The sequence below is a fragment of the Saccopteryx leptura genome, chromosome 4, assembly GCF_036850995.1.
Source record: "Saccopteryx leptura isolate mSacLep1 chromosome 4, mSacLep1_pri_phased_curated, whole genome shotgun sequence".
In the NCBI taxonomy this organism is placed as follows: Eukaryota; Metazoa; Chordata; class Mammalia; order Chiroptera; family Emballonuridae; genus Saccopteryx; species Saccopteryx leptura.
In genome coordinates, this window is record NC_089506.1 from 103,991,646 (window position 1) to 104,017,990 (window position 26,345).

Consider the following 26,345-nt stretch of genomic DNA (forward strand, 5'->3'; position numbering starts at 1 on the left):
CTCTACCACTGAGCCAACCGGCCAGGGCAACAATTCATTTTAGATGGCTTGGTACAGTAGGCAAGACATGGACCTGGGAATCAGAGGCCACGTTACTTAAACTCTTATAACCCATTTTTATCATATTAAAAAGAAAAAAGAAAGGTGTAGGATTGTGGTGAAGAGTAAATGGAATAAGCTATCCAGCACAGTGCACATTCAAAAACCGTTTCTTCCCACAACTAATGGCTGCTTCAGGGTCTCTGGGGCCGGCCACACGAGCTCGTGACTTAGCTGAAATGAGAAGTAGGTAAAACTGCGAAGAGTCCCCAGACAACACCACAGTGTCGCGTGGCCTCCAAGGGCTCTGATGAGTAAGAGGAAATGCCTGGGGACTCCTCAGGGAGGACCTGAGGTGAAAGGGAGTTCAGTGGGGCCACGTAAGCTCTGAATGAGTAAGAGCACATGAAGCAGAGAGAACTGTATGGACAAATGTAGAGGCAGAAGGTGGACCAACACAGCTGAAGAAGGTACAACGTGAAGAGGACCAAACTGGAATAGATGGGAAACTCCAGGGAGCAGAGTGCAGTGGGGCTTGCTGGGGACAGTGGGGTCAGTCGTGAATCCAAGGCTGCAGGGTTTAGAATTGATCTGATGTGATGGAAAAATGATATCACCTGTAGCAGGGCCATGATATGATGGAACAGTTCTGGATTAATCTGGCAACGGTGTGCAAACCAGGTGAAAGGGAGATAAAGAAAAAGGCTAGCTGAGCTGGGGAAGGCTGATGGGTGTGCAGATATCACACCTAAGCACGGTGCCAATGAGGGACTGGAATGGCCCCTGACACTGTGGGAGTTCAGAACAAGTCACCCCAAGATGTGCTTTTGTAGTGGGCAGACTGTTATGACCTAAAGGCCACTTTAACTGAGGGCTCAAGAGAAACTTCTGCCCCTCCCTTAACTACCTAGAACTTGAATTAGGGGCCTAGCCCCATTAATAAGGCATTATCAGAGATAACTTCTTTTGACCTATTTCTATAGGACAGGGCCTATATTCTATTTACTAAACACTGATCTTAGCTTTTGCAATGACCCTTTGAAGCCTCCTGGGCACCTTACCTCATCCCTAGATCAGAATGTCTTATATACCCTTGTTCCCTTTCTATCTCTGAACCTTTTGTGGATGTGGGGTCTCTAACTCTCTCATGTATGTAGGGTTCCCATACACATGTATGTATTAGACTTGGTTATTTTCTCTTGCTAAAGTGTCTCATGTCTATTTGGTTATTAGACCAGTCACAAGAACCTTGATGAGGATACAGGAAAGTTTGTGCTCCCCACAATATCAGTGAGAGGAAGAAGAGGCTTCCAAGATGGCCCCAGAGTCTATGAAACGCCAGTCTAGCTGTGTGGAGAGACACAGTGCTGGTCTGATGACGGGACAGGGGCTCAACATACAGGTATCTACGCAGCTAACAAAAGAAAAAGACCTACATTTTAACCACTTTGGTTATAAAGCAATCTGTTATTCTCTGAGAGAAGGGGAGGTTAGAACAGCCCGACACTGTTTAGATAAACATGAATTAATTCCTCTGTTTTCATCATATTTAATCACTTCCACAGTGACCTACTAGGCAAAGATGTTTAGATTTTTTAGTATCTTTTGTGTATTATGGGAAACCACTTAAAATGAGCCTCCCTTGTTTGTGATAGTGTTCTGTGAAAAAGGAAGCTGGTTGAAACACAACAGTGTCCATCTGGGATAAACTACCCACCACAGGAAATCAAAATAATGTCATTGTCACATTCACTTCTGAAATACTGATTATTCGCTTTCACTGGAGGGGAGCACCGTGTGCTGTTACAGGAGGCAGGAACACTGCTCCGTGGAGAACAGCTGGTGCAGGCAGAGCAGAGGGGTTCGGGTCGGGAAAGATAGGGACCCAGCCTTCCTAAGCAGGCCTGGGGACATTTTCCTGAACACCCAGCTCCATGGGGCAGTCAGATGAGGGGCGCAGGCTGGGCTGACGCAGCAGCTGCTACAGGGAGGAGAGTGGAGAGAGTTCAGAGGGAACCTTCAGGTCTAGGTTTGGGACAAAGCCGCTGCCAAGGCCCCTGCCTCTGCTAAGGTCATCTGTTCTTACACCTGATTCGTACCAAGCAAATTTTCCTAAACCACAGAAGACAGACTGCAAACATTATCAACTTCCTCTCAAGGATGCAAAACAGAAGACAATGAAGGAGGAGGGACACGTACTTGGTGAGAGAGAAGAATAATGCAGAGTAGCTGCTGGGCGTTCAGTTGTTGCATAGAGTAGCTATTGGAGGTATTGATGAGATATGGCTCAGGGAAGATAGAATATTTACCATACAGTCAAATTTCCCAACAAGTCAAAAGCCAGTTTTAAAAAGGAATGAATGCTCTTGTTAAAGAATATCCTAATACTAGCTGTACGTTCCCCACAAGTCTATATTATGTCTAAGTTTTGTTCAGTCACTAAGGAACACTAAAGTCATTTTGAAAGTGCAGGTGTTACCTGTCCTTTTCCACAACGACAGGCGTAGGATAGGACTGGTTATTTTTATTGCCAGTGCCCAACTGGCCGTAAGAATTTGCACCCCAAGCATATACTTGGCCGTCATCTGTTAATACTAATGTGTGTGCGTAGCCACAGGCGACCTGAAAGAGAAACACCAGATCCACTCAGGCCTGCAAACAGAAGAAAACATGCTTTCACAGAATAGGTTAAGAATCAAAAATTGAAGAAACGAGAAGCGGCAGCCTGCTCAGAGAGGCAAGCATTAAGTTAACCAATCCCTCCAGAACTAGCTTAGGCCCTCTGTGTGGCTGAAACTACAAGTAACAGCAACATAAGTCCTTCAGAGACATGAGACCAGTATGCAGCTATAATAATGGCATTCATTATGCTCACAGAGATCAAGGGATGTGAAGTTAATAAACAGATACTTTTATTTTTTAAGAATTTTTTTTTATTTTAAAAGTAAACATGTTCAATGTGAAAAAAAGTAAAGTATAAATATGAAAGTAACTTCAAGATCAATATTATTTTCTATTTTTATAGAGATATGCACAGATGGATTTCTTTGAATGATCAGATTGTATAAGCAGTTCTGCATCATGTTTTACTTAACATTATATATAGCTGTTCCTGATCATTAAAAATCCTTTATAAACATCATTTCTGCTCATATAGATTTAGGATAACTTATTAACCATTAACTTATTATTTTATTAGATAAATTATGCTACATCTGTTATTTACTAAAGTTATTCTTTTCTTTTCTTCCTTTTTTTTCTTCTTTATATCTTCTCCACTAATTCTGTGTTTCTCTTTGGTTCCTTAGAATGAGTAAAATTACAGATCAAATGGTATGCATATTTAATTAATTTTTTAATTGTTTTGCGGAAAGAGAAAGAAGAGAGAGATGCAGGAAGGGAAAGAGATGAGAAGCATCAACTCATAGTTGTGTCACTTTAGTTGTTCACTGATTGCTTCTCATGCATGCCTTGACCAGGGTTATCAAGCCAAGCCAGTGACCTTGGGCTTTAAGCCAGGAACCTCTGGGCTCAAGCCAGCGACCTTGGGATTTCCAACCTGGGACCTCAGTGTCCCAGGTCGACGCTCTATCCACTGTGCTATCACCGGTCAGGCAAAGAGTATACATATTTTTGAGGCTTTTGATATATACTGCCAAGCCAAAGTTTCCTTGGAAAAGATTTTAACAATTTATATTCCAACAGTTGTATATGACAGTGCCCTAGAAATTTAAACTTTCTGATGAATAACTATAACAACTCAGGGCTTAATTTAGAGCTTAAACCTTTACTTCAATGAAGATATCCAAGCAGCTAAACTTCTAATCCTGCTGTAAAAACGGTTTTTAATAGACTGGCATTAAAAACATTTTTGTCAACAAAGACTTAAAAACTGGCACACACAGACCACACAGTGGACGTACCCGCTGGACACGAATGCCTTGCAGGGCTGCTATCCTGCAGGGGGTTGACTGGTTGCCACTGCTGCCAAGCCCCAGCTGCCCGTTTCCATTGTAACCCCACACGTAAACCTGAGAGGAGACGAGAGACTCAGTGCCAACGAAGACAAATAGCAATCACGTTCTCGGCTGTGAGAAATATGCCAGGTTGGTATAACACTGAGAAGGCAAACAGGTTTTTTAAATATGTAACATATAAAATAACTTTCTTACCTCCCCGCTGTCCACCACCACCATTGAACACATCTGCCCACATGCTATGTTCACAACTACTTTACTCTGTAAGCAGCCAGTGACTCTTCGAGGGATCGGCTGGTTAGCTGTGGATCCAGACCCTACCTGCCCAGAGTTATTATACCCCCAGGCAAATACCTATTTGAAAGAAGAGGTAAGTTAATAAAATATGCTAATTTATAAAGGGTCTCAATCAGACAGTATGCTTATGGCACCTCATCTTTGCTCTCAAAGTGATCATAAATTGTCACAGCACAGGCAGAGAAGTTTTTGTAAGATTCATTCTTATAAAATGTATCAATTTATAAAATTAGGTTATTGCTATTATCTACACATAGCATTAATCATCAAATATCATATACTATTTATAAAACTACAGTACTTGCTTCAGCCATATTTTTTAATATTTGGGGATTTTTCTTATTGCAAAAAAAAACCCTTTAAGTAGAGCAATATAGAATAAACAACACATCCTTTTAAATTTTGCAGTAATAGATATCCTTATTACATAACACAGTATAAACACCATGACTATGAGCTCCTAACAAGAATAAGGCTGAATCTGAGGGAGGCAGTTATTTTAATTAAACAATAAAGTTTCTAGGACTGCTCTAGGAATCTATATAATCACATTGAAAAAAGTCAATGAGATTTATGCTGACTATTCTTACCTCTCCATCAGATGTCAGCACCAAAGAATGGTAAGACCCACAGGCCACTTCAGTCACTTGTTTGTTTGACAGATTAGTAGAGATCAGCCAGGGCACTAAACCATGATTAGTGGTCCCGTTACCCAGCTGGCTGTAAGCATTATGACCCCAGGTAAAGACTTCTCCTTCTGAAAATAAAAAGAAACATAATTCGTCTTCAAAATATTTACTTCATTACATGAAATTATGTATTGCACATCTCTACAGATTAAAACTAACAATTAAGTTAAAAAAGCTAATCAACTACCCTATTCCACCAAACTCAGTCTGTAGAAAAATACATTCCAAAAATATAAACTACATTCTACCTCAAAGCAACAAGATGAAATTTAAATAAATGCAATTATAATAGTTGGAAGATAGACTTTAACTAAACAGCAGAAAAAAAGGCTGCTAAGAGTAATGGAAAAATACATTAGGTTGAAAGTCAAAACTTTAACTTCTATATTTGGTTCTTTTTCAAGTCTTTTATGATCTCTTTTACGAGCTCATATTTTATTTTTTCTAACACAGTAAGTACGGCCATCTTATAACAGATGTCTGGTAATTCTAGTATCTGATATTTAGTGGTCAGTTTTTGCTGGTTCTCACTCGTGGTGCCTGTTTCCTTATGTATCTGGTTGTCTTTGACTATGTGCTGCTAATTGCCACTGGAAAAAATGATTTTTCTTTTTTATAAATTGAATTTATTGGGGTGACATTGGTTAATAAGATTACATAGGTTTCAGGTGCACCATTCCATAATACACCACCTGTACACTGCACTGTGCATTCCTCACCCCAAGTGGTCTCCTTCCATCAGTTTACCCCCCTTTACCTTCTTCTACCCCCCTCCTTCCCATAAACACCACACTGCTGTCTGTGTCTATGACCTTTCTTTCCCTTAATCCCTTCCCTTTTCCACCCAGCCCCCAATCTTCTTTCCTGCTGACAGCTGTCAGTCTGTTCTCTGGATCCATGAGTCTGTTGTTATTTTGTCTGTTAGTTTATTTTGTTCATTAGATTCCACATATGAGTGAAATCATATTTTGAAAGAATATAAACAACCACTGCAGCGTTATTTACAATAGCCAGGATATGAAAGCAGCCCAGCGCCCGCCAGCAGATGAGTGGATAAAAAAACTGTGGCACACATACACACATACACAATGAAACACCGCTCAGCCTTAAGAAAGCAAGGGAACCTCCCCCTTCGCTACAGTGGAAAATGATTTTTCAATGGCATCATACTCCCTCAGGCCCAGAATGAAGGTGCCTTCCTATAGAAAGGATTTGCCTTAACTTCTTAAAGGTGCTTAAAGGCATCTCTTTAATAAATCCAGGACTGGAGATTTCTTGACCATCCAGTCTGATGTGAATTGGAACACAAATCCGCAGTTCCAATCTCTCAGGGAGAGGTTCTCTTTCTTCTTTCCTGCCTGGCTTGCTCAGAGCCAAGGAAGTCTGTAGTTCAGTGCTGTAACATGGAAGAACTGGCTCATCCTTGCCCTGAGACTGCAGCCCTATGTGGTCTCAGCCTAATGTGCTGACTTGTGGCCCCTTCACCTCACGAGTACATCAGACCACAATTCCACTGAAGGATAGAGGCAGATGTCTTTAAGGCAAAATTAGCTTCATGTTCCCCTCTTTCCCCTAAATCTGATCTAGTGATTCCTTTCTGCTTGTCAGTGTTTTGATGCCTTCATGAAAAAAAATTTTTTTAATATTATATCTAGAATGTTTAGTTGTTTTCAGTGAAGAATTTATCTGAATAATCTAGCCTGCTATTTAATAGCAACCAAAAATCCCTAAAAGTTATTTTTAATGTGAATTAAGTATAAAAAATAAAAAATTTATTTTCAGTTTTAAAAATACTAATAAAATAAATACCCAGCTTAAGAAAAACTCTGTGTTTTAATTATAATGTCTTATTGGTCTGAATTCATGAGATAGGCATAAGAATATTTAATTCCCTACATCACTAATACCAACTCCAGTCATCAGTCACTGTTGAACATAAGAATCACAGGATACTAAGAGTTGGAGGAGATCTTGGAATCTGGCTTTCATCTTTCAGTTCATAGATCAGGAATCTCAAATTCAAAAAGTCTAGAGAGAGTTCTCAGTTTTAATGCAAAATTATTACACTTATAAAGTGTAAACAAAAGGGGCTTTACCAGGCATAAAGCACTTAATGCTTTATTGAAGTCCAATAATTGCTAGATTCCATCTGCTACATTACCTTACTCTGATATTCAGATATATTCATGTTTAATGCTGTTCAAAGCATAGGCAAGTTCACAGGGCAGAGCCAGAAACTCTTGCCCAATCAAAAAGTATGTTCTCAATTGAAGGGATGTTCCTAGTCCAGTTTCTCAACAAACAAAACAAGGGCGAAATTCTACACTGTGTTCCTGGGTTACCTGTTGTTGCCAGCACAATGTGTGGACCACTCCCGTAGCTGAGGCAGGCTATTTTTTTGCCACTTAAAGAATCCAGTCTTCGAGGTTCTATGGTGCTCTGGACGTCACCTAATCCCAAACAGCCACAGCAGTTGGTGCCAAGCGCAAAAACCTGTGGGAAAACCACTGTCGTTAGTTCAAGCAGTTCTACTTCTGACAAACCTATCATTACATTCAAACAGGCTCAGTCCTCCTAAAACAATAATGCTTCATTATATAATAATAAGAATCTACTCTTTGTCCTTTTTTTTTTTTACCTTAATTCCTTAGTTTCCTCAAGATCTTCAGTTTAACAAATCCATTACTGAAAACAGAAGTGGTTGAATTTTTCTTCAAAATTACCTCATCATTTACAGTCGTATATAAAACTTCATTCCCCGCACTTCCAAAGACACAAGCCTGCCGAATCAACTGCAGCTCTTCCTCAGAGCACAGGGAGAAAATGGGCCACTTCCCCACATCTAACATCTTCAAAGATGACAGAGTAGCCTGAACTGGCTGGAAAGGAAAGAATATTTATTAAGACCATTCATTAACAAATGAAGTTTCTTTGCCCCTTTCCCTTCTGTAAAAAAGCCAGCTCTGCTTTAATGAGAAACAGCCTGGGCCCAGGGAGGCTGTGCGCCCCTGCGGACAGGTACGTGGCCGTTGCCAGTTCAGTGGCCGCGCTGCTGCCCCCGTGCAGTCAGGGGCCACAGGCTCTGCTCAGAATCGGATTGCATCTATTTCCCTCATGGATGCGGGGATCTTCCAGGCTGAACTTTGGGGAACTGAACATCTATCTAGCAACCACTTTAAGTGTTGGCTGTGTCTTAGATGTAGCTATGGAAACCAGATTGGTTGTAAAAGCAGCAAAAAAAGGGAGAGAGAGAGAGAGAGAGAGAGAGAGAGATACGGCTACTGTCCAAATCTTAGTAAGTCCTTTAAAAAGAGCAATGCTGAAAGTGACACCAAGGAAATGATCCAGAAATTTCGGGTCATGGGTTAGTTCTGTCCTTCAGTTAAAACAGCTGGTAGGCTCCCTCATCCCCACTCAGGTCTCATTATTGATGGGAAGAAACATCCAGAGTATGCATATTAGTTTGTAGGGCTACTGCAATGAAGTACTACACACAGAGTGGCTTAACAACAGAAATGTATGTTCTCACAATTCTGAAGGCTAGACGTTCAAAATCAGGGTGTCAGCTAGTTTGGTTCCTTCTAAGGGCTGAGAAGGAAGGTCCTGTTCCAGGCCTCTCCTTGGCTTGTGGATGGCCATCACCTCCCTGTGTCTGCACACCGTCTTCTCTTCTAGGTGCATCTATTTCTGTGCCCAAATCTTTTTTTAAGGACATTGGTGTCCATACTTGATTAGGGCCCATCTTATCAAAACTACATCCACATTGACCCCATTTCCAAGTAATCACCTTCTGAAGTACTGGGGTATCTTAATCTGTTTGGGCTGCTATAACAAAATACCACAGAGTGGTGGCTCATAAACAACAGAAATTTATTTCTCACAGCTCTGGAGGCTGGAAGTTCAAGATCAAGACATCAGCACAATTATGTTCCTGGTTCACTTCTCACTTCTCACTAAGACACACTAAGGCCTGTCTTTCCCATCAGCTATTAAGTCAACCTCACCAGCAATGAGTTCTGGTAGCGTGATGATCATATGATATTAGATTCTTATTTTTCTGCAGACCTGAAAAGATATTTGTCCCTTCCAGACTTAGGAGCTGGGGCCCTGCTGACACTTCGGTTTTAGACTCTGGCCTACAGAACTAGGAGAAATACATTTCTGTTACTTAAGGCCCTCAGTTTGTGGTCTTTGTCAGTGCAGCCCTGGGAAACAAACACAGAAGTGAGGCAGCTTGTCAGTGCTAAGAGAACCACCCTGAGTTAGTGGCAGGGCGTGAGCGAGGGCAAGCTCCCCCGATGCCAAATCCAGCCACTTTACTTCCCCATGCCACGTGAACTGTAAGACCCTGTCCCAAGAATGGAATCTTCTATTACCTTTTGGCTATCACCCAAGGCCACTTGAGAGCTAAGGATAGAATCTAAACTTCTACTTTAAATGATCCAATTCCTGATGTCACCAAAGAACCTAATTTTCTATGAGGTCCTTATTTTAATTTTTTCCTATTTAAGTCTAGAAATTTCAAAAAGAACAAAGGGATGTGGCATCAAATATTTAATGTAGATGTCCTATGTACTAGTTAAGAGTTCTTTTGTTTCTAATTTTATCAATTGTAGGACATACAGTGTGTCTGTAAAATCATGGTGCACTTTTGACCGGTCACAGGAAAGCAACAAAAGACGATAGAAATGTGAAATCTGCACCAAATAAAAGGAAAACCCTCCTCCTAGATGTGACAGCATGTGCGCATGCGCAGATGATGACGTAACACCATGTATATAGCGGAGCAGCCCCGGCCATGCCAGTCGAGATATGGACGGTAGAGGAAAGTTCAGTGTGTTCTGTGGCTCGCTAAATTCGAATCCGTGACCAAAGTGCAACGTGAATATCAGCGCATTTATAACGAAGCACCACCACATAGGAATAACATTACTTGGTAGGGTAAGCAGTTGAAGGAAACCAGCAGTTTGGTGGAGAAACCTCGTTCTGGTAGGCCATCAGTCAGTGACGAGTCTGTAGCAGCTACATGGGATAGCTGCCTAAGAAGCCCTAAAAAAAATCTGTGTGAGCCCACATAGAACTGCACTGAATAGGTATGAAACTGGGAGAGCTTTCCTGTTATTTGGTGCAGATTTCACATTTCTATTGTCTTTTTTTGCTTTCCTGTGACCAGTCAAAAGTGTACTATGACTTTACGGACACACTGTAGATATTGCTAGCCTTGTTTCCCATATGAGGAAACTGAGGCACAGAGAAACTAAGAAATCATCCAAGATCACTAGCTTCTAAGTGGGTGAGCCCAGATTTCTTTCCAAACATCATTTCTTGACAAGTAAGAAGTTCACATAAAAAGTTAGACTACTAGTAGACCTAGTGTTGCCTGCACTTGCAGGGTTTGGCTGTTGTTCACAGAGTCCTTAATGAACAGGGCAGCGATACCCACTGTGGGTTGTTGGTAATGCACAAACAGGGAAGATGGCAACACAATGAGAAAACAGCAGCAATATAATGATTGATTGCTAGCTCATTTTCTCCTTTCAAGCAGGCATTTGGATTTCAACCTGCCCTACTACAAAATCAAGTGGTTTCTTAGATGCCTAGAATTAGGTTGTAAATTCAACCAGCAACTAAATACTTGTCTACAAATTATTAGTTCTGAACTTTATTCCTGGCCCACCTATATGAAACCTGTAGTACCCAGCTCACAAGTCTGCTGACCACTGGGATTCCACTGTGTTTGTAATGTCACCTGCAGTCACATATTTGTGAAAGGACATACTGGATGAGAGAACCATTGGTCTGATGGTATCACTGAGCATTTACTGAGTGTCCAATATTTACAGCATAAAAAATGGGACATAATCACTCCCTTCAAGGAGCTCACAATTTAATAGAAGACAAATAACTATACAATATAACCTACGTAAACAGAGGTGTAAACACATGGCTTTTTAAATCTGTCAGAAGGCTGGCTGCTAAAGTTTAGTGAGCAAAAACTCATTTTTCTAAATCTGTGGGGAACTATTTCACAGGAAACTGATGACTTTCTTTATGAAATGTATTATGTTTACACTTTTTGAAGTAAATATTTAATAGCAGCCTCAAGGAACTGAAGCATCTTTGTTCACAGAAGAAAAATACATCCTTCTGATCAGTATAATCATGAGTGCATATAATTATATACATCATATGTATTATATACCTAGGTATATACATATAGTATATCTGTATTCCTTGTGTATATACATTGTATATATATATATAAGTATATATATACATACAACACCCTGTAAGAGCCTCAATCAGCTGCAGCCACCTGTAGGATGGGAGCCATCTCCATAGAAGGCACCCAACTACCACTGTGCCCAACTGTCAGGTCAGGGACTGGCTGAACAAGAGCCAAGAGTGGGCAACAGAAAAATCTGTATGGGGAAGACATGCTACCAAAGAATGAGAGCTTGGCAGTGTACACCATTAAGACCGAGTCCCTGGTGTCGCAGTCCTTGTCTGGCCCAGGTGAGCCTCCTTCCTGCGCAGAATACGCCCAAAGGCAGGAACTAGTTCCAAGCCAGCTCTCCTTTACTGCTTTGTTCACATCCAGTCACACTGTTTGGGAAATGTAAAGTAGCAAAAATCTAATATTAGCTCAAGGAAAATATATTTAAGAAAATAGAACTCCATAAAATTAGAAACTAAAATGTATTTTATTATTCCCCTGAGTGTGTGCTACCTGTATAATTGTTTTTCCATCAAAATGAAAACCAAGTGGATTATAATACTTCACTTAACTACAATTATTAAGTTGTCATAATTCAATTTATTTTTTTTTTAAAGATGCTTCAAAGATTTAAAATTTTTTATTTATTGCTTTTAGAGGAAGAGGAAGGGGAAAAATGGGCAAGAGGCAAAATCATGATCTGTTCCTTTATTGTCCTGACTGGGGTCACCCCAGGACCTCTGTGCTTTGGGATAAATAATGCTCTAACTAGCCGAGCTATCCGGGCCGGGGTCATAATTCAATTTAAAATACAGCACGTGGAAAAGAATTAAAATTACATGTTGGACTTGCACACAAAAATTTTAAGAAATTTTAAGAAAATTTTAAGAAAACCAGTCAATACCTTGCCCTTTGAAGATTTCCTGGCAGGATAACACTTTGTATATAATAAAGGAATTTCATTGCAAATTCTTTGAGTCCATTGTTTTATTTTTTAAACCTGTCTCCAGAAAAAATTAGGAATTCATCTATTAACATTTTGTAAGACTCTCAGCTCCTAAATACTACTTTTGTAAGCTATTTTTGGACTTTCCTACAAGGGCTCACAGACAAGCACTTTGAGTCAGCACATGGTAATACTAGGGTTCAGTTTCAGAAGCATCTGAAACTATGCTGGCTTTATGTAATTATCTATGATACATCGGTGGTAGTCAACCTGGTCCCTACCGCCCACTAGTGGGCGTTCCAGCTTTCATGGTGGGCGGTAGCAGAGCAACCAAAGTATAAATAAAAAGATAGATTTAACTATAGTGAGTTGTTTTATAAAGATTTATTCTGCCAAACTAGCGAAAATCCGACATAAAGTACTTGGTAAGTAATTATTATTATATGCTTTAACTTGCTGTAACTCTGCTTTATAAATTTTATAAAGTTACTTCCCTACTTTATAAATCACCATTACTGTGGAACCGGTGGGCTGTTAGAAAATTTTACTACTAACAGAGATACAAAAGTGGGCGGTAGGTATAAAAAGGTTGACTATCCCTGATCTACATTGTTCACTGTATTTTGACAATATTTTATTTGAAAAGAGAGGAAACAGAAAAGTTAATAGTGGCAGTTAATATTAAGCTGTTAACAGTGAAGGACAGATATTTTCTAAACTTAATAAAATTAACAGTAGGGGAAATCAATGTGCATGCTGAAAGATGCAATACTTTTGACATCAATTGAACACTGATTGGACTCAAGCTGGTTGACTATAATGTTCAGATATGATGGAAAAGAAATAAAAAATATTTATGTTGAATTAAGAACCTGTCATCTAAGATTAGGTATTTCATACTTTTTTAAATCTTGGGAAATGAGTAAACATTCCAGAGTTTGTGTTGTTTAACACAAACTCTTCTGCAGGACAGCATTATCTGCAAACATAGGTATGGCCTGTACTCCTTGTCCAGTTCAAACATCACCATCTTTGGGAACCCTTTCTCTACTCCTTAGACATTGTCCATAGTTTCCTGCTTGCTCCTTTACCCATTACATTCCATTTACCACAAAATTATCTGTGGGCATCTTAGTCACTACATTGTGAGCCCCTCAAAGGTAGATACTATCTCACTGATCTTCCCATCGGATGACTAATAAATGTTTGATGAAGTGTTTCACATGACAGAAACTACATGCTCCAAGGGCATGATTTTTTTCTAACCTTAATGTTGCCACTTTGTTCATATAAAAGGGGAAGTTCTTCTTCCATATAGACTCGGTCCTGTGCAGTCCCTGAGAAAAAAAGTATGTGGAAAAATCAGCATCTCATATGTTGACTGAAAATAGGCAGATAAATTACTTTTAATTAAGAGAGAAAATAAGCTAAGCTCAAATATGGTGAAGAAACAATAAAACGATTAAGTATTAGGTATGGGGGTTAAAAGCTATAATATTCAGAAGGTGTTTTAACTGTTCTGGAACTATTGATACTATGTGGTTTCTTATGGGAATCCCCTCCTGAGGTTTGAAAAAGTAATCCCAGGATAAATATAGATTCTTAAATCTGAAAGGAAATAAGTAGAAAATTTTCATTTTAGAGTTGACTTCCTGTAGATAAAGAAAAATAAATTTTAGACCTTGGTCAAGTTATCCCCGGGGTTAGAAAATTCCAAATCACTATAAAAAGTAGACATCAATTCTCAGCCCCACTGAGAAATATGATTTACTAAGCTGGGGGTAGGGGAAGGAGTAATGAATGAAAAGGATGAAAGGGTAAATGAATGAATGTGGCTTTGATTTCCCAGACTTTAACAAAAATTCGAAAACAGCCATCATGTCGTAGCAACAGCACTGAATTTTCCTGCCTTAATTAACCATCTCCACAATAACTATTTTCTACTACACAGAAGCAACAGCATAAGCAGCCCTATCAGAAGATATGCAATATGTTTGGACTGTGGTTCCATCATTACACAGTCAACTATCTCATCATTAAAGATAAAAAGCAATAGAAGAAATCATACTTAATAATGTTGATATTTCTGATTTAAGTTGGATTCTATTTATTCAAATATAATCCATATTTCAATAGCTAACATGAGAACATTTTATCTGATGTCTCCTACATGTAGTTAGAGCCTTATAGTAGATAAAAACAATAATCAAAATAAGGTAAAATCTTAAAGGCATTTCTTAATGTTTTGTATGCTCTTGAGGATACTGTTAAAATTTTATTTTCCTCAGCTATAAAAATGTCTCTCAGAATGTAAGGAATAATAATATATTCAGAATAATAATGATTCAAACCATGGCAATTAATACAAATCATTACTTTTAATGTTTGCAAAAAATATGCTTGTTTTTAAAAGGATTACTTGGACTTTTCTCACTTATAAATTTATAAAATTAGATCTAGTTGCCAATGCAGAAAGATAATTTTATGTGACAGTTACTCCTATATAATCTTCTCTATCAATTTGCAAGTGATTTAAGAGAGGGAACCATGACTCTTCCATTGCTATGACCACCATAAGTGCACGGCTCAGAGGAGAATGTAATGTTTTCATTGAAAGTACCCTTTGAATACAGCTTTTTGTATGTTGGATACTAACTGTATTGGGAATTCTTCTGTTTTTGCCTCATCCTAACTGAAAGTACCTTTTCCATATCTGCCTCAACTTTACTAAATAAAAATAAAGAGAGAAGAAGGATGAGAATAAAGAGAAAGAGAAGAAAAAGGCGTATAAGAATGAAAGAGAATTCAAAGGCAAAAAGAAGGGAGTAAAGAAAAGGGACAGAAGAAGAGATGGGATGCCCTCGTTGTGCTTTAGAGCCCCTTAGTTCCGACAGAAGAGAAACCTTGCCAGTATGCTAAGATAACTGAACAGCACCCTGGGTTCTTTTTCTTTTCCACCTCACCCCTCTACCATTGTAGGTACCCCCTATTCCTGGTTGCTGGCTTTTTCTTCCTTTGTTTCTTTTTGCAAAAATAAGAAGAGGAGATATATGTATATGTTTTATTTCTCAATACAAGAAACAGTTTATACAAAAAACAGTTTAATTTATATTTTCTTTTGCAATTTATTATTTGTTTTTCACTGAACAATATATCCTGGATATCACTTGACATCAAATATACAGATTTTTTTTTTTCTTTTTTTATTTTTTGTATTTTTCTGAAGCTGGAAACGGGGAGAGACAGTCAGACAGACTCCCGCATGCGCCCGACCGGGATCCACCCGGCACGCCCACCAGGGGCTACGCTCTGCCCACCAGGGGGTGATGCTCTGCCCCCTCCGGGGCTTCGCTCTGCCTCGACCAGAGCCACTCTAGCGCCTGGGGCAGAGGCCAAGGAGCCATCCCCAGCGCCCGGGCCATCTTTGCTCCAATGGAGCCTTGGCTGCGGGAGGGGAAGAGAGAGACAGAGAGGAAGGACGGGGGGGGGGGGGGGGGGGGGGGGGGGGGGGGGGATGGGTGCTTCTCCTATGTGCCCTGGCTGGGAATCGAACCCGGGTCCCCCGCACGCCAGGCCGACGCTCTACCGCTGAGCCAACCGGCCAGGGCCTATACAGATATTTTTAATCACTGCATATTCTGGGCTTTTAAGAAGGAAAATAAATAGCTTTTTTTTTAGTCTTTTAGAAAAGTGAAGAATAGTAATTCTTTAAGAATTAGAATGGTGAAAAATGAGCCATTCTGTTTATCTGACTAATCAGGTTAAGAGATAATTGCACAGATGGCATATGAAAATTACTATTATATTCAAATAAATAATATTCAATAGGGTTAATTAACATAATTTCATTTTTGCTGGTCAGAATCCCCAATATTGTATCAAATGATTCAAGATTAATTACTGTGGAAAAAATGAATTCTCTAGCATTGTGAAAAATGGCTTTAAAAAAATTCCAATGTGATATAAACATATAGAAAAAACAGAGGAAAAGAATATACCATCTTACAAGTTTAATAAAGTCATTATTTACCTGAGAAAACACAGTTTAAAATTTTTTTCAGCTCTATTATTATAAAGTCAGTAGAAGTATTCAATTATAAAAAAATTAATAATGTAAAATAAAACTTTTAGATATACTTTATAAGTTTTGGGAGGAACCTTCAACAATCTGGACAATGTAACATGAAAAAATCATACTAAAAAAGTTTAATCTGTAGTATATCAACATAGAAAATGCAAAACTTTCAAACTTTTTTTACAAAGTATAGAAAGTATCTTCATGATCTCAGGGCAGGGAAAGATTCCTTAAATAAGACTCAACAGCATAAACTACAAAGAAAAGACTGATAAATTTTACTACTTTAAAGCTTAAATTTTTTAGCATAATAAAAGACAAAATAAACAAAGGGAAAAATATGCCAAGAAATGGGAGAAGATATTTTCAACACATATAACTGATAGTTGCCAAAGGTTAGTATGCAGAATATATAAAGAATGCCTAAAAGTCAGTAAGAAAAAAACAAACATTCAATTTAGAAATGGGCAAAGGATACAGGCAATTCAGAGAAGAAATTCAACATATGAAAAGATACTCAAATTCCTCATGGATTTTACTGTGGAAATGCAATCACAATGAGATAGTTCTCACACATACGATCTGCAAAATTAGAGAGGGAAAATACCTAGTGTTGGTGAGGATGCAAGACACCTGTATTGCTGGAAAGAATGGAAACTGATAGAACTTTAGAAAGCAATTCACCAATATTGTCTCCAGATCTTTTTGATACTCATATGTACTTAAAAGTTTCATAAAATCTAACTTCATGAGATGCTTAGTGATATCTTCTTTTCTATTTTTTATATTTTAATCTACTCTATTCTGCCCTACTTTATATCTTTATCTATTTCATTTTTTTTTTAATGCTTGTCTCAGCCCACTAAAATAATTTCAAGATCATTAATAAGTGATGCCTGTAGTTTGGGAAACAATGGTCTACATAAATTCTACAGCATATACATAAATTTTTGCAAAAACAAAGCAAAAAAATAATAAAGAACAAACAAAACTAGGAATAGCAAGTTATAAACTGTGGGCTGTGCATAACATTCAGTGATTAAATAAATTAGCTAGAATTAACAGATAAATCTCCAATACAATTTTGACCAAAATCACAAGGGTACAGAATGATACATATTTGATAAAGTTTAAAAATATGCAGAAGATAATAGTATATTAATGGGTTACGGATATAGTGATGTACAAATGGCAGGACTTTGATGGGTATTTTTTCATAGAGACATTTTAATGGAGGTAATGCCAGAGACAAAATTTGCCATGTAATTCTATCAGTGAATTGGTGCGATTTGTTTTTTCCATCTGACAAGACAGTTTTCAAGATGTTAAGCTTAAATTAATCATCTGAAAATAGGAAGATAACCCAATGTTGAGGAAAACAATTTCGTAGAATCAGAATGCCACTATTTTAATATTGCCTTTACCATGGACACGGAAATTCAATACAGGTTTGATAATGACAACTCATAATCACAATTTCTTTTTCCATCTGTAAAATAAAAAATTTATTGTGTTTTTTTTTCCTTACATGAGTTTTGGGATATATGACTTAGCTCATGTATATAGTTAATTATTCATATAAAAAAGTGCCTTGGCCTGACCTGTGGTGGCGCAGTGGATAAAGCATCGACCTGGAAATGCTGAGGTTGCCGGTTCGAAACCCTGAGCTTGCCTGGTCAAGGCACATATGGGAGTTGATGCTTCCAGCTCCTCCTCTCCTCTCTCTCCCTCTGTCTCTCCCTCTCCTCTCTAAAATGAATAACAACAAAAAAAGTGCCTTGTACTTTGCAAAATAGTTTCTTAAACGCATTTCCTCATTTTGTTTAAATATAATTTAAAAACTATGTTATTAAAGAATCTTACTGTACTGATATTTGCTTTGCAGTAGAAAGTAAAATGGTAGAATAAGTATCTTTTCTAAGCAGAGGCTCCTGACACTGATCTCTGCCTTTAAGAGGGTCAATAGACACCCAAGGGTCAATATTTCAAGTTTTGGCAAGATTAACTTTCAAAACCAAATATATAGCAACTAAGATAATCTTTTACATGACATTTCCTGTTTTCCTAAATATGTATAGTTCAATTATTTATTTCTAAATTATCCCTGTTTATGACAGATAACTTATTTTTACAGACTGTATTGTGAGAGTTTTCCCTACATTCTTAATAACTACACAGTTAAATACCAGTGGACAAGGAGACCGTCTTTCAGTGACTAAACATGGTAAATATATACATTCTGAATCCTATCAAAGATAGGTCAAATAATTCACTTCCCTGTACAAAGCATATAATAGGCAGTCTCTATATATTATTGTTGGTAATCAGTGTTACTCAGTGTCTAATATGATAACATGGCATTATTACTTGGCAATACTTTTGACCTAAATAATGAATTAAGCTGATCATAGAACATACTCACTTGTCTAATTCATCAGCAAATATTGATTTAGTGCCTGCAGTAGGCATTGAACTGAAAGCAAATGCATAAAAGAAAAAAACAGAAATAATGTGGATCAAATTAGTAACTTCTACAGAGAAAGCCCAGTGTTATGTATTGGTAATTCAGCTTAATAATAAGAGGTCAACCCTAACGCTAAGCTTGAGAAACATAATATATACAAGTTTCTAGCAATACAGAATTCAAAGCTTTTTTTTTTTTGGTATTTTTCTGAAGTGAGAAGCAGGGAGGCAGAGACAGACTCTGCATGTGCCTGACTGGGATCTACCCGGCATGCCCACTAGGGGGCGATGCTCAGTCCATCTGGGCAGTTGATCCGTTGGAAGCAGAGCCATTCTAGAGCCTGAAGCAGAGGCTCTGAAGTCATCCTCAGTGCCCAGGCCAACTTTGCTCCAATGCTTTGGCTGCAGGAGGAGGTAAGGAAAGGGGGAAGAGTGGAGAAGCAGATGGGCACTTCTCCTGTGTGCCCTTGCCAGAAACTGAACCCGGGACTTTCACACGCCAGGCCGACACTCTACCGCTGAGCCAACTGGCCAGGGCCTAGAATTCAAAGCTTTTAACAAATTCTCCTTCTGGGCAACCCAGTTGATGATGCTTTTATAACCAAAGAAACATGACATTAAAGAAAACCTCCATCTTTTAGGACACCAGCACAAGTTTACAGCATCGGTGTGTTAATGGCTCCAGCCCAAGTAAATGTCAGTGGGGTAAAAATGGTTCCTACCTATGTGCTTAGCTGAGTCATTAAATATTTGTCACCTATAAGTTATAAATAATATAAATATAAAATGTAAAATAATAAAACATGACCCCAACTGTTACTTGCAAAAAAGAATAATAGCTATAATTTACCTCCACTTGAATGAGATGTCATAAGTCAATGACAAATTACAGTAAAATACCTACACAACTTCTAACTAAAGTGGGACAATTACAAAAGGATGGAAAAAACTAAAAAACTCAAAGCACAACTAAAACTAAAGCACAACCACAATCTTTAAGAAAATGATATTGTCATGTTTATGATAAACAGCAAACTGACTTGTACAACACAGAAACATAGTTTCTATATTAATCATTTTTAAAGTTTTCAATTTTCACCAAGCATGATAAAATAGATCTTCAGTCCAAAGCAAAACTGTATTAGGTTTGAAGAGATTACTGAGTTTCTCAGTAGTAATCTGAACCACACACAGAAAATGCATCACTTTCAAATACGAAAAATAATCAACATAAACTACACAAACATGTTTAGATTAAGATTAGCTAAAATGAAATGGTTCTTGAGACATCTGTAAACACATTTGAAGTTTAAGTCCTTAGAGATCTAATAGCAAAAAAAATAAAATAAAATCCCAACATTCCTATTAAACAGAATACTAATTGCAAAGCTCTCTGCCCCACAACATATTCATTCAACAGGCAGGTCCTCTTGACACTGGCACATTTCCACTTGGGATTTATTTTGTTCAGTAGCATATATACATCCAACATAATGCAGAACATACTAAATGTGGTTACAATTTATGATCTACTCACATACTATTTACCTACTGTTACTTTGAAGCTCAAATTACCTTCCATGGGGAGATATACATAATTGATATGAGCTCGGGTTAGATTAGCAAAACTGAAGGCACACAAAAGATTGTATGACGCTCTGATGTCAGATCAATGCTGCAAAAGCCTACTATGCCTTAAATTTCCTGGAGACTTTCACATTGTTAAGATGGGATCACCAAGTGAACTAGACACAAGTTCCTTCTGGATAATGAAAACAAGAAGAATCACATCAGCTTTCCATCGAGGGACACTATGCATATCCCTTTCATCGAGTAAGCTACTTCCTTTGAAGTAAATATCCACATGTAGCCCTCTATCTTCAGCCTTGAACAGGAGTCCTAGATGTCACTCTATTACCATGATAATTCCATTCTTGGTTTCAACTCGCTCTTGCCTAGTCAATTCTGATTTATAGTATTTCAACTCCAGTAAATCTCGACAGTAGTGGTACCTTAGGAGCATTCTAACTTCAGTTTTGCCAAGTGATAAAACCAAAATTAAATATGACAAACTCCTAAAGGCATGAGCAAATCCCATGGGTACCCTACATTTACAGGTTTAGATGAATAGTTTTTGATATTTAAACACAGTGTTTGTAATGTACTTAAGGACCTGAAGGGAAACACACTTTGCTTTTCTAAAATTGTTTCTCTTCATCAGCCTTATTCTCGAAGCATCCTTTAATTATGGACTGAAATTTGGTTAGGCCTGTCTGGTTCATTCAGAAATCTCCGAGAGCAGTAATTTAATACCTTAAAGTATGACATCATATCAGGTGAATCTTCAACACAGATTCAAACAAAGAAAAGCAATGAGCACTCTTAGAAACTTTCACAAGTCCTACACACTCAGAGAGGCATTAAGAAGCAATAGCAAAGTGCAGCAAAATGTAAAGGAAATACACATTTTTTCTCAACACATCTGTAGCATTCCTTTGACTAGTCTCTTCCATTTAAGATCCCAGTCTCTTAATTTGATGTGCTGAGTTAAACCTCAAAACCCTGAATAACTTAAACTCAATCTGGAAAAATACTGTGTTTTACGTATCTATTATAAAAGATTACATTTGCCACAGTGGTCACACTACATGCCCCCCTGAAATACATAGTAGGCAATGGCAAGGATCCTTTTCCCCCAGAATAACATTTAATTCTAAAAACCAGTTCTCTGTCATAAATATCACCTTTGATTTATCCCTTCAGACCCACAGTTATCATGCTGTTTAAAATTGCAACCCAGACGTGTGCTCCCAGTTTCTTTTCTCTGCTCTTCATTTTTTCATAGCACTTACACAATTTTTTAACGTTTAATAATGAAATGTTTACTGTTAATCATTCTTTGCTAGAATGTAAGCTCCAGAAGGGATCTTTGTTGATTTTGTTCACCAACATATCCTAAACACCTAGTCAGGATCTGATACAAAACAGTCACTCACTTAACATTTGCTGAATGAATGAATGAATCCAGGTTGAGAATTCAGTACATTTCTAGATTTCCATTTCAATTTTATAGTTAATACCTACTGAGATCTGATTATGGAGGAGACGTTTCATACACATACAAAAACATGTCAGATAGTGTTAAATGCCAAATAGAGCAGGGTAAGTACCACCGCCCAGGAAGGTGTAAAGCCATGCAGAAATGTAGTACTAGAAGGGTGCAAAGCCAGGAGGCTCAATAAACATCAGTGGCTGTCCCTTCCCAGTCTAGGGGAAAGAGCTTCGCTCAGCACTGTTCTGAAGTCGACTACTCATTCAGCTCTGCCAGAGATTAAGTCGCCAAGCGAGGTACCAGGCAGCCCTAGGACATGCATTCTATTCCAGTCTTGGACTAGAACTGTTCCAACGTTTTATGTAATTCCCCAAAGAACAAAAGCAGAAAGTTCATTCCGAACTCGCGTTCCAACTGAAGCAAGTTCTTCCTCCGCCAAGGAGGAGCAGTTGGAAAGGTAACAGCATCTGAAAATCTCCATTTCCGGGTCTGAGCCAAGCATTTCTCCTCTGACTTAAAATAAAGCTCTAGCGATTTCTCCCCATCCTTTCCACAGCAGTTTCAGAACAGCTTCTCCTAGCTTGGTCAAACTTTCTGCGCGGTCCCTCGAAATCAGGACCAAAAGTCGTAAGTTAGTGAGCTTGTTGGGGCGGGAGGTAGGTGAATAGATTGACCGACTGGAGCTCAGGGTCGAAGCGACAGACAGGAAAACATCGGTGGCCTAGGCGGGGCGGCGAGTGGGAAGGGAAAGAGGAACTCCAAGGCACACTCCTCCCTGAAGCTCAGGTAGCCCTTCCCAGACAGGATGGCCAGGGCCCAGGGCAGGGAAGTCTCCCGACAAGCGACACCACTGGGACGACGCCAAACACAAACCCAGACTGGGCGCGCCACTTCCGCCAGCAGCCTGGCGCATGCGCGGCGACGGCACGGCCCGCAGCCTGGGTGGGTGTACAGTCCCAGAGCCGCGCGCCGAGCCCGGGCCAGCCGCTTTGCGCACGCGCAGCGAAGCCTCGGCCCTAGGCCTCGGGGCGCTGTAGTCCCAGAGGCCCGTGCCTAGGCCCCGCCAGCACGGTTGCGCTCCTGAGCAGCCGCCTGGGCCCACGGTGTGGACGAGGCTGTGAACAGGGGCGGCTTCTCAGCGGCGGCACCGTCCCGGAGCTCGGGCAGCAGGGGCGGGAGAGGTGGCCCGCCCCGGGGGTATCTGACATTGGCCCGCTTCGTCCCGGCGTCTCCCTCCCCCGCGACTTGCCGTGCCGTGCCCTTTTCTACTCCCTACCTCAGCGCAGGCCCCACCGCATCCGCTCCGCCTCCTGCGTCGCCGTTACTGCACGGTCGGGGACCGGCGCCGCGGCGGCTTGGCGCCTCCCCTTGCAGCGGCCTGGCCGCGGGCTGGGATGCGTTCGCGTGCCGGCGGCCCGGGGAGGGGAAGGGAGAGGAGCGCACGCGGGAGAGGGGCCGGCGAGCGCCTCGCCCCTCCTCTCCCGCTTGGGCTGCCCGCTGCGCCTGGGCCCGGCCGGGGCTCGCGGACCTCCCCTCCTCTGGCGCCGACCCCAGAACGGGACACGGCCCCCGCTCTGGGTCCATCTCTGTCCGCTTCTCGGAGTCCCCATGTGGGACCCCCCCCCCCCTGCACACACACCTTCTCCATGGCTCTGGTCCCCTAATCTTAGGAGTTTGAAGATCCCTGACTCTTGAGGGTGAGGCGTGCATGCTGCTGTGGGCAACCTCTTCCACACTCCCTCTGTCCTGCTGTCCGAGTGGTGGCACCCTCCCCATTAGGGGTCTCAAGTCGCTTCTTCATACGGTTTCCCCTGGCTTTCACCTCACTAGAGGGGGACTGCAGTCCTGTACCCTTCTAGAACGAAGGCTGAAATAACTAGTGATGTGTGTTGGGGAGGTGCCCTGAGAGACTTTGGCACCAAGACCTGGAACGGCACGCTCCCTTTTAGTAATTCGCGGTAATTTCTTGTAGTAACTGCACTTCTGTTGGCTTTAGTAGATTTTAGTAAAATGCACCACAGCTTTATAGTGTGCAGTGATTTCTGACCTGAGTGAGTTTTGGTAAAATGCTTCACAACTAATATTATTAGCTGTTCCTATCAAACTAATCTGGTTGCTTATATAGCAGCTTTTAAACAAAGACACACGTTCAATGTTTAAATGATTTCCCAAATCACCACAGCCATCTGGTGTAAGTGATTATGATTAATTTCATAAAAGAACTGAAATTTCAACTCAGTTAACACGTCAGTGAACAAACTGTTTAATTTGGACTGGCTATTGTCATTTATTTGGAAAAATGACATTTCATTGGAAATATTCCAAAGTGTCTAGCTGCCCTTATTGTAGCTGTTATAGTTGGCATTTATGTCTATAATCAGAGCTAGTCTACTGAGCTCAGAAGCAGACTTGCATTTCTTTGTACAGGGTGTGAGCAGGGCAAAAGTCTAGATGCATGGCATTGCCTAAGACAGACTTATCCCCTGAAACAGTTACTCTGGCCTTTTAATGTAAACTCTGATATAACTATAACTGAAAGGAAAACTTGGTGTATTGATTTTTTTAAAAGGATAATTAGAGGGACTCCCTCAATAGTACTAATCTAAAGGAAAGGGTATGAGGAGGGGTTATCACTCAACACACCTTCCTTATAAAACAATTACTTGAGATGTTTATATCTCACTAGATTGAGGGCACCAATCATGCCTTATTAATTTCTGTATCACAAAATGCTTAATAGATGTTTGTAGAATCAAATTACATTTATTACATGCCTTTAGTTCTTCAAATATGCTTCTGCATAAGGTAATCAATCGTTCTCCTTTAGGGAGGACAGTCTTTCTTTTGTAAGTTCCCTCTTCCCTCAAAAAGTGTCCTCTTGCCTGACCAGGCGGTGGTGCAGTGGATAGAGCTTCGGACTGGAGTGCGGAGGACCCAGGTTCGAGATCCCAAGGTGGCCAGCTTGAGGGCCGGCTCATCTGGCTTGAGCAAAAGCTCATCAGCTTGGTCCCAAGGTTGCTGGCGTGAGCAAGGGGTTACTCGGTCTGCTGAAGGCCCACGGTCAAGGCGCGTATGAGAAAGCAATCAATGAACAACTTAGGTGTCGCAACAAAAAACTGATGATTGATGCTTCTCATCTCTCTCCATTCCAGTCTCTCTGTCCCTATCTATCCCTCTCTCTGACTCTCTCTCTGTCCCTGTAAAAAAAAAAGTGTCCTCTTACATGTCCTCCTTTTTGATATTAGAAGACTAATCTGTAAATGTCCGTATTCTATCAATGCAGAGTTGATCCATTATGTGTGATGTGACGTATTTGTATTTGCCATGATGATTCGTCAAGGATCAGTACAGTGTGGTGAGACACGATTATGAGACGCATGCGCTGTGTATGGGAAACCTTGGGAGAGTGCGCAATATACGAAGTGCGCAAATGGCTTTGTGTACTTCTTCCTGAAATACGACATGGCACATATGTCATTGTAGACTCATGATTAGTTCTTTCTCAGTGAATATTCAATCATAGACAGGTAAGCACAATTCATGTTTTATTAATTCATTATCTATTTAATAATTTCCAAATACATATAATTGTATTTACAAGTATTTTCCCAAAATTTGAGTTTTAAAGTGGAAATCTAACTTCAAACCATATATATTAATAACGCATTTGAATTAAATAGTTGAATAAAACATGTTTTTAATTTTAAAAAATGATAAATATACCCGAATATCACTCCAAATTAGTGGTTTTGTTTGATATTTAGTTTTGTTAATTTAGCTTCCAGAAAATTCGCCTACCATTATGTAACGTTTTCAGTTCCTAATGTGCTTGCATCATTCTGTGGCTCTATATTTTATTTTTAATTTTAAATTTCATTTAAGGGATGGAAAAATAAAAAAAGAGAAAATACCATTTCAATGATAAATTGAAAAAGGAATTTCCATCCCTCATATCAAAGAAAGATACCATTGCTTTCTGCAATATTTACAGCGGAGAATTTTATATTGCAGTTGGGGGCAGAGCAGCGATAACGAAACACTTGACCACCAACAAACATAAGCAATCATTAGATGCATCAGCTTCCAGTTGTAAAGTAACAAGTTATTTTAACAATTTTTTTTTTTTTTTACAGAGACAGAGAGAGAGTCAGAGAGAGGGATAGACAGGGTCAGACAGATAAGAATAGAGAGATGAGAAGCATCTATCATTAGTTTTTTGCTGCGCATTGCGACACCTTAGTTGTTCATTGATTGCTTTCTCATATGTGCCTTGACTGTGGGCCTTCAGCAGACCAAGTAACCCCTTGCTCGAGCCAGTAACCTTGGGTCCAAGCTGGTGAGCTTTTGCTCAAACCAGATAAACCCGTGCTCAAGCTGACGAGCTCGGGGTCTTGAACCTGGGTCTTCGGCATCCCAGTCCGATGCTCTATCCACTGCACCACCACCTGGTCAGGCAAGTAACAAGTTATTTTAAAACTTCAAATTATTCTGAAGTGAAAAACAGTTGGCTGCAATGGAGGGAACATTTGCATTTCATACCATAATTCACAATCAAAGTTTCTGTAGTATGGATTGTACAACTAAATTATT

The 26,345-nt window shown here is 39.7% G+C and overlaps 1 protein-coding gene across 6 annotated transcripts in view; it reads right to left on the reverse strand.

Moving 5' to 3' along the window:
* The window catches only part of RCBTB2 (RCC1 and BTB domain containing protein 2), a 38,350-nt gene extending 14,733 nt beyond the window's left edge, over positions 1-23,617 (reverse strand). Inside the window, exons 1-8 of one of the 6 annotated variants that reach the window (XM_066380879.1) lie at positions 23,395-23,617; positions 13,432-13,502; positions 7,726-7,881; positions 7,345-7,495; positions 4,904-5,070; positions 4,212-4,370; positions 3,963-4,070; positions 2,519-2,661 (exon numbers count right to left, since the gene is read on the reverse strand). In XM_066380879.1, the coding sequence (XP_066236976.1) occupies positions 2,519-2,661; positions 3,963-4,070; positions 4,212-4,370; positions 4,904-5,070; positions 7,345-7,495; positions 7,726-7,881; positions 13,432-13,479 (932 nt within the window). In that variant the 5' untranslated portion in view covers positions 13,480-13,502; positions 23,395-23,617. Of the gene's footprint in view, positions 1-2,518; positions 2,662-3,962; positions 4,071-4,211; positions 4,371-4,903; positions 5,071-7,344; positions 7,496-7,725; positions 7,882-13,431; positions 13,503-17,841; positions 17,904-23,031; positions 23,323-23,394 lie in introns of those variants that run through there. The other 5 variants (XM_066380878.1, XM_066380877.1, XM_066380880.1 and 2 more) reach the window with 5 other exon arrangements.
* Between the last annotated feature and the right edge of the window lie 2,728 nt (positions 23,618-26,345).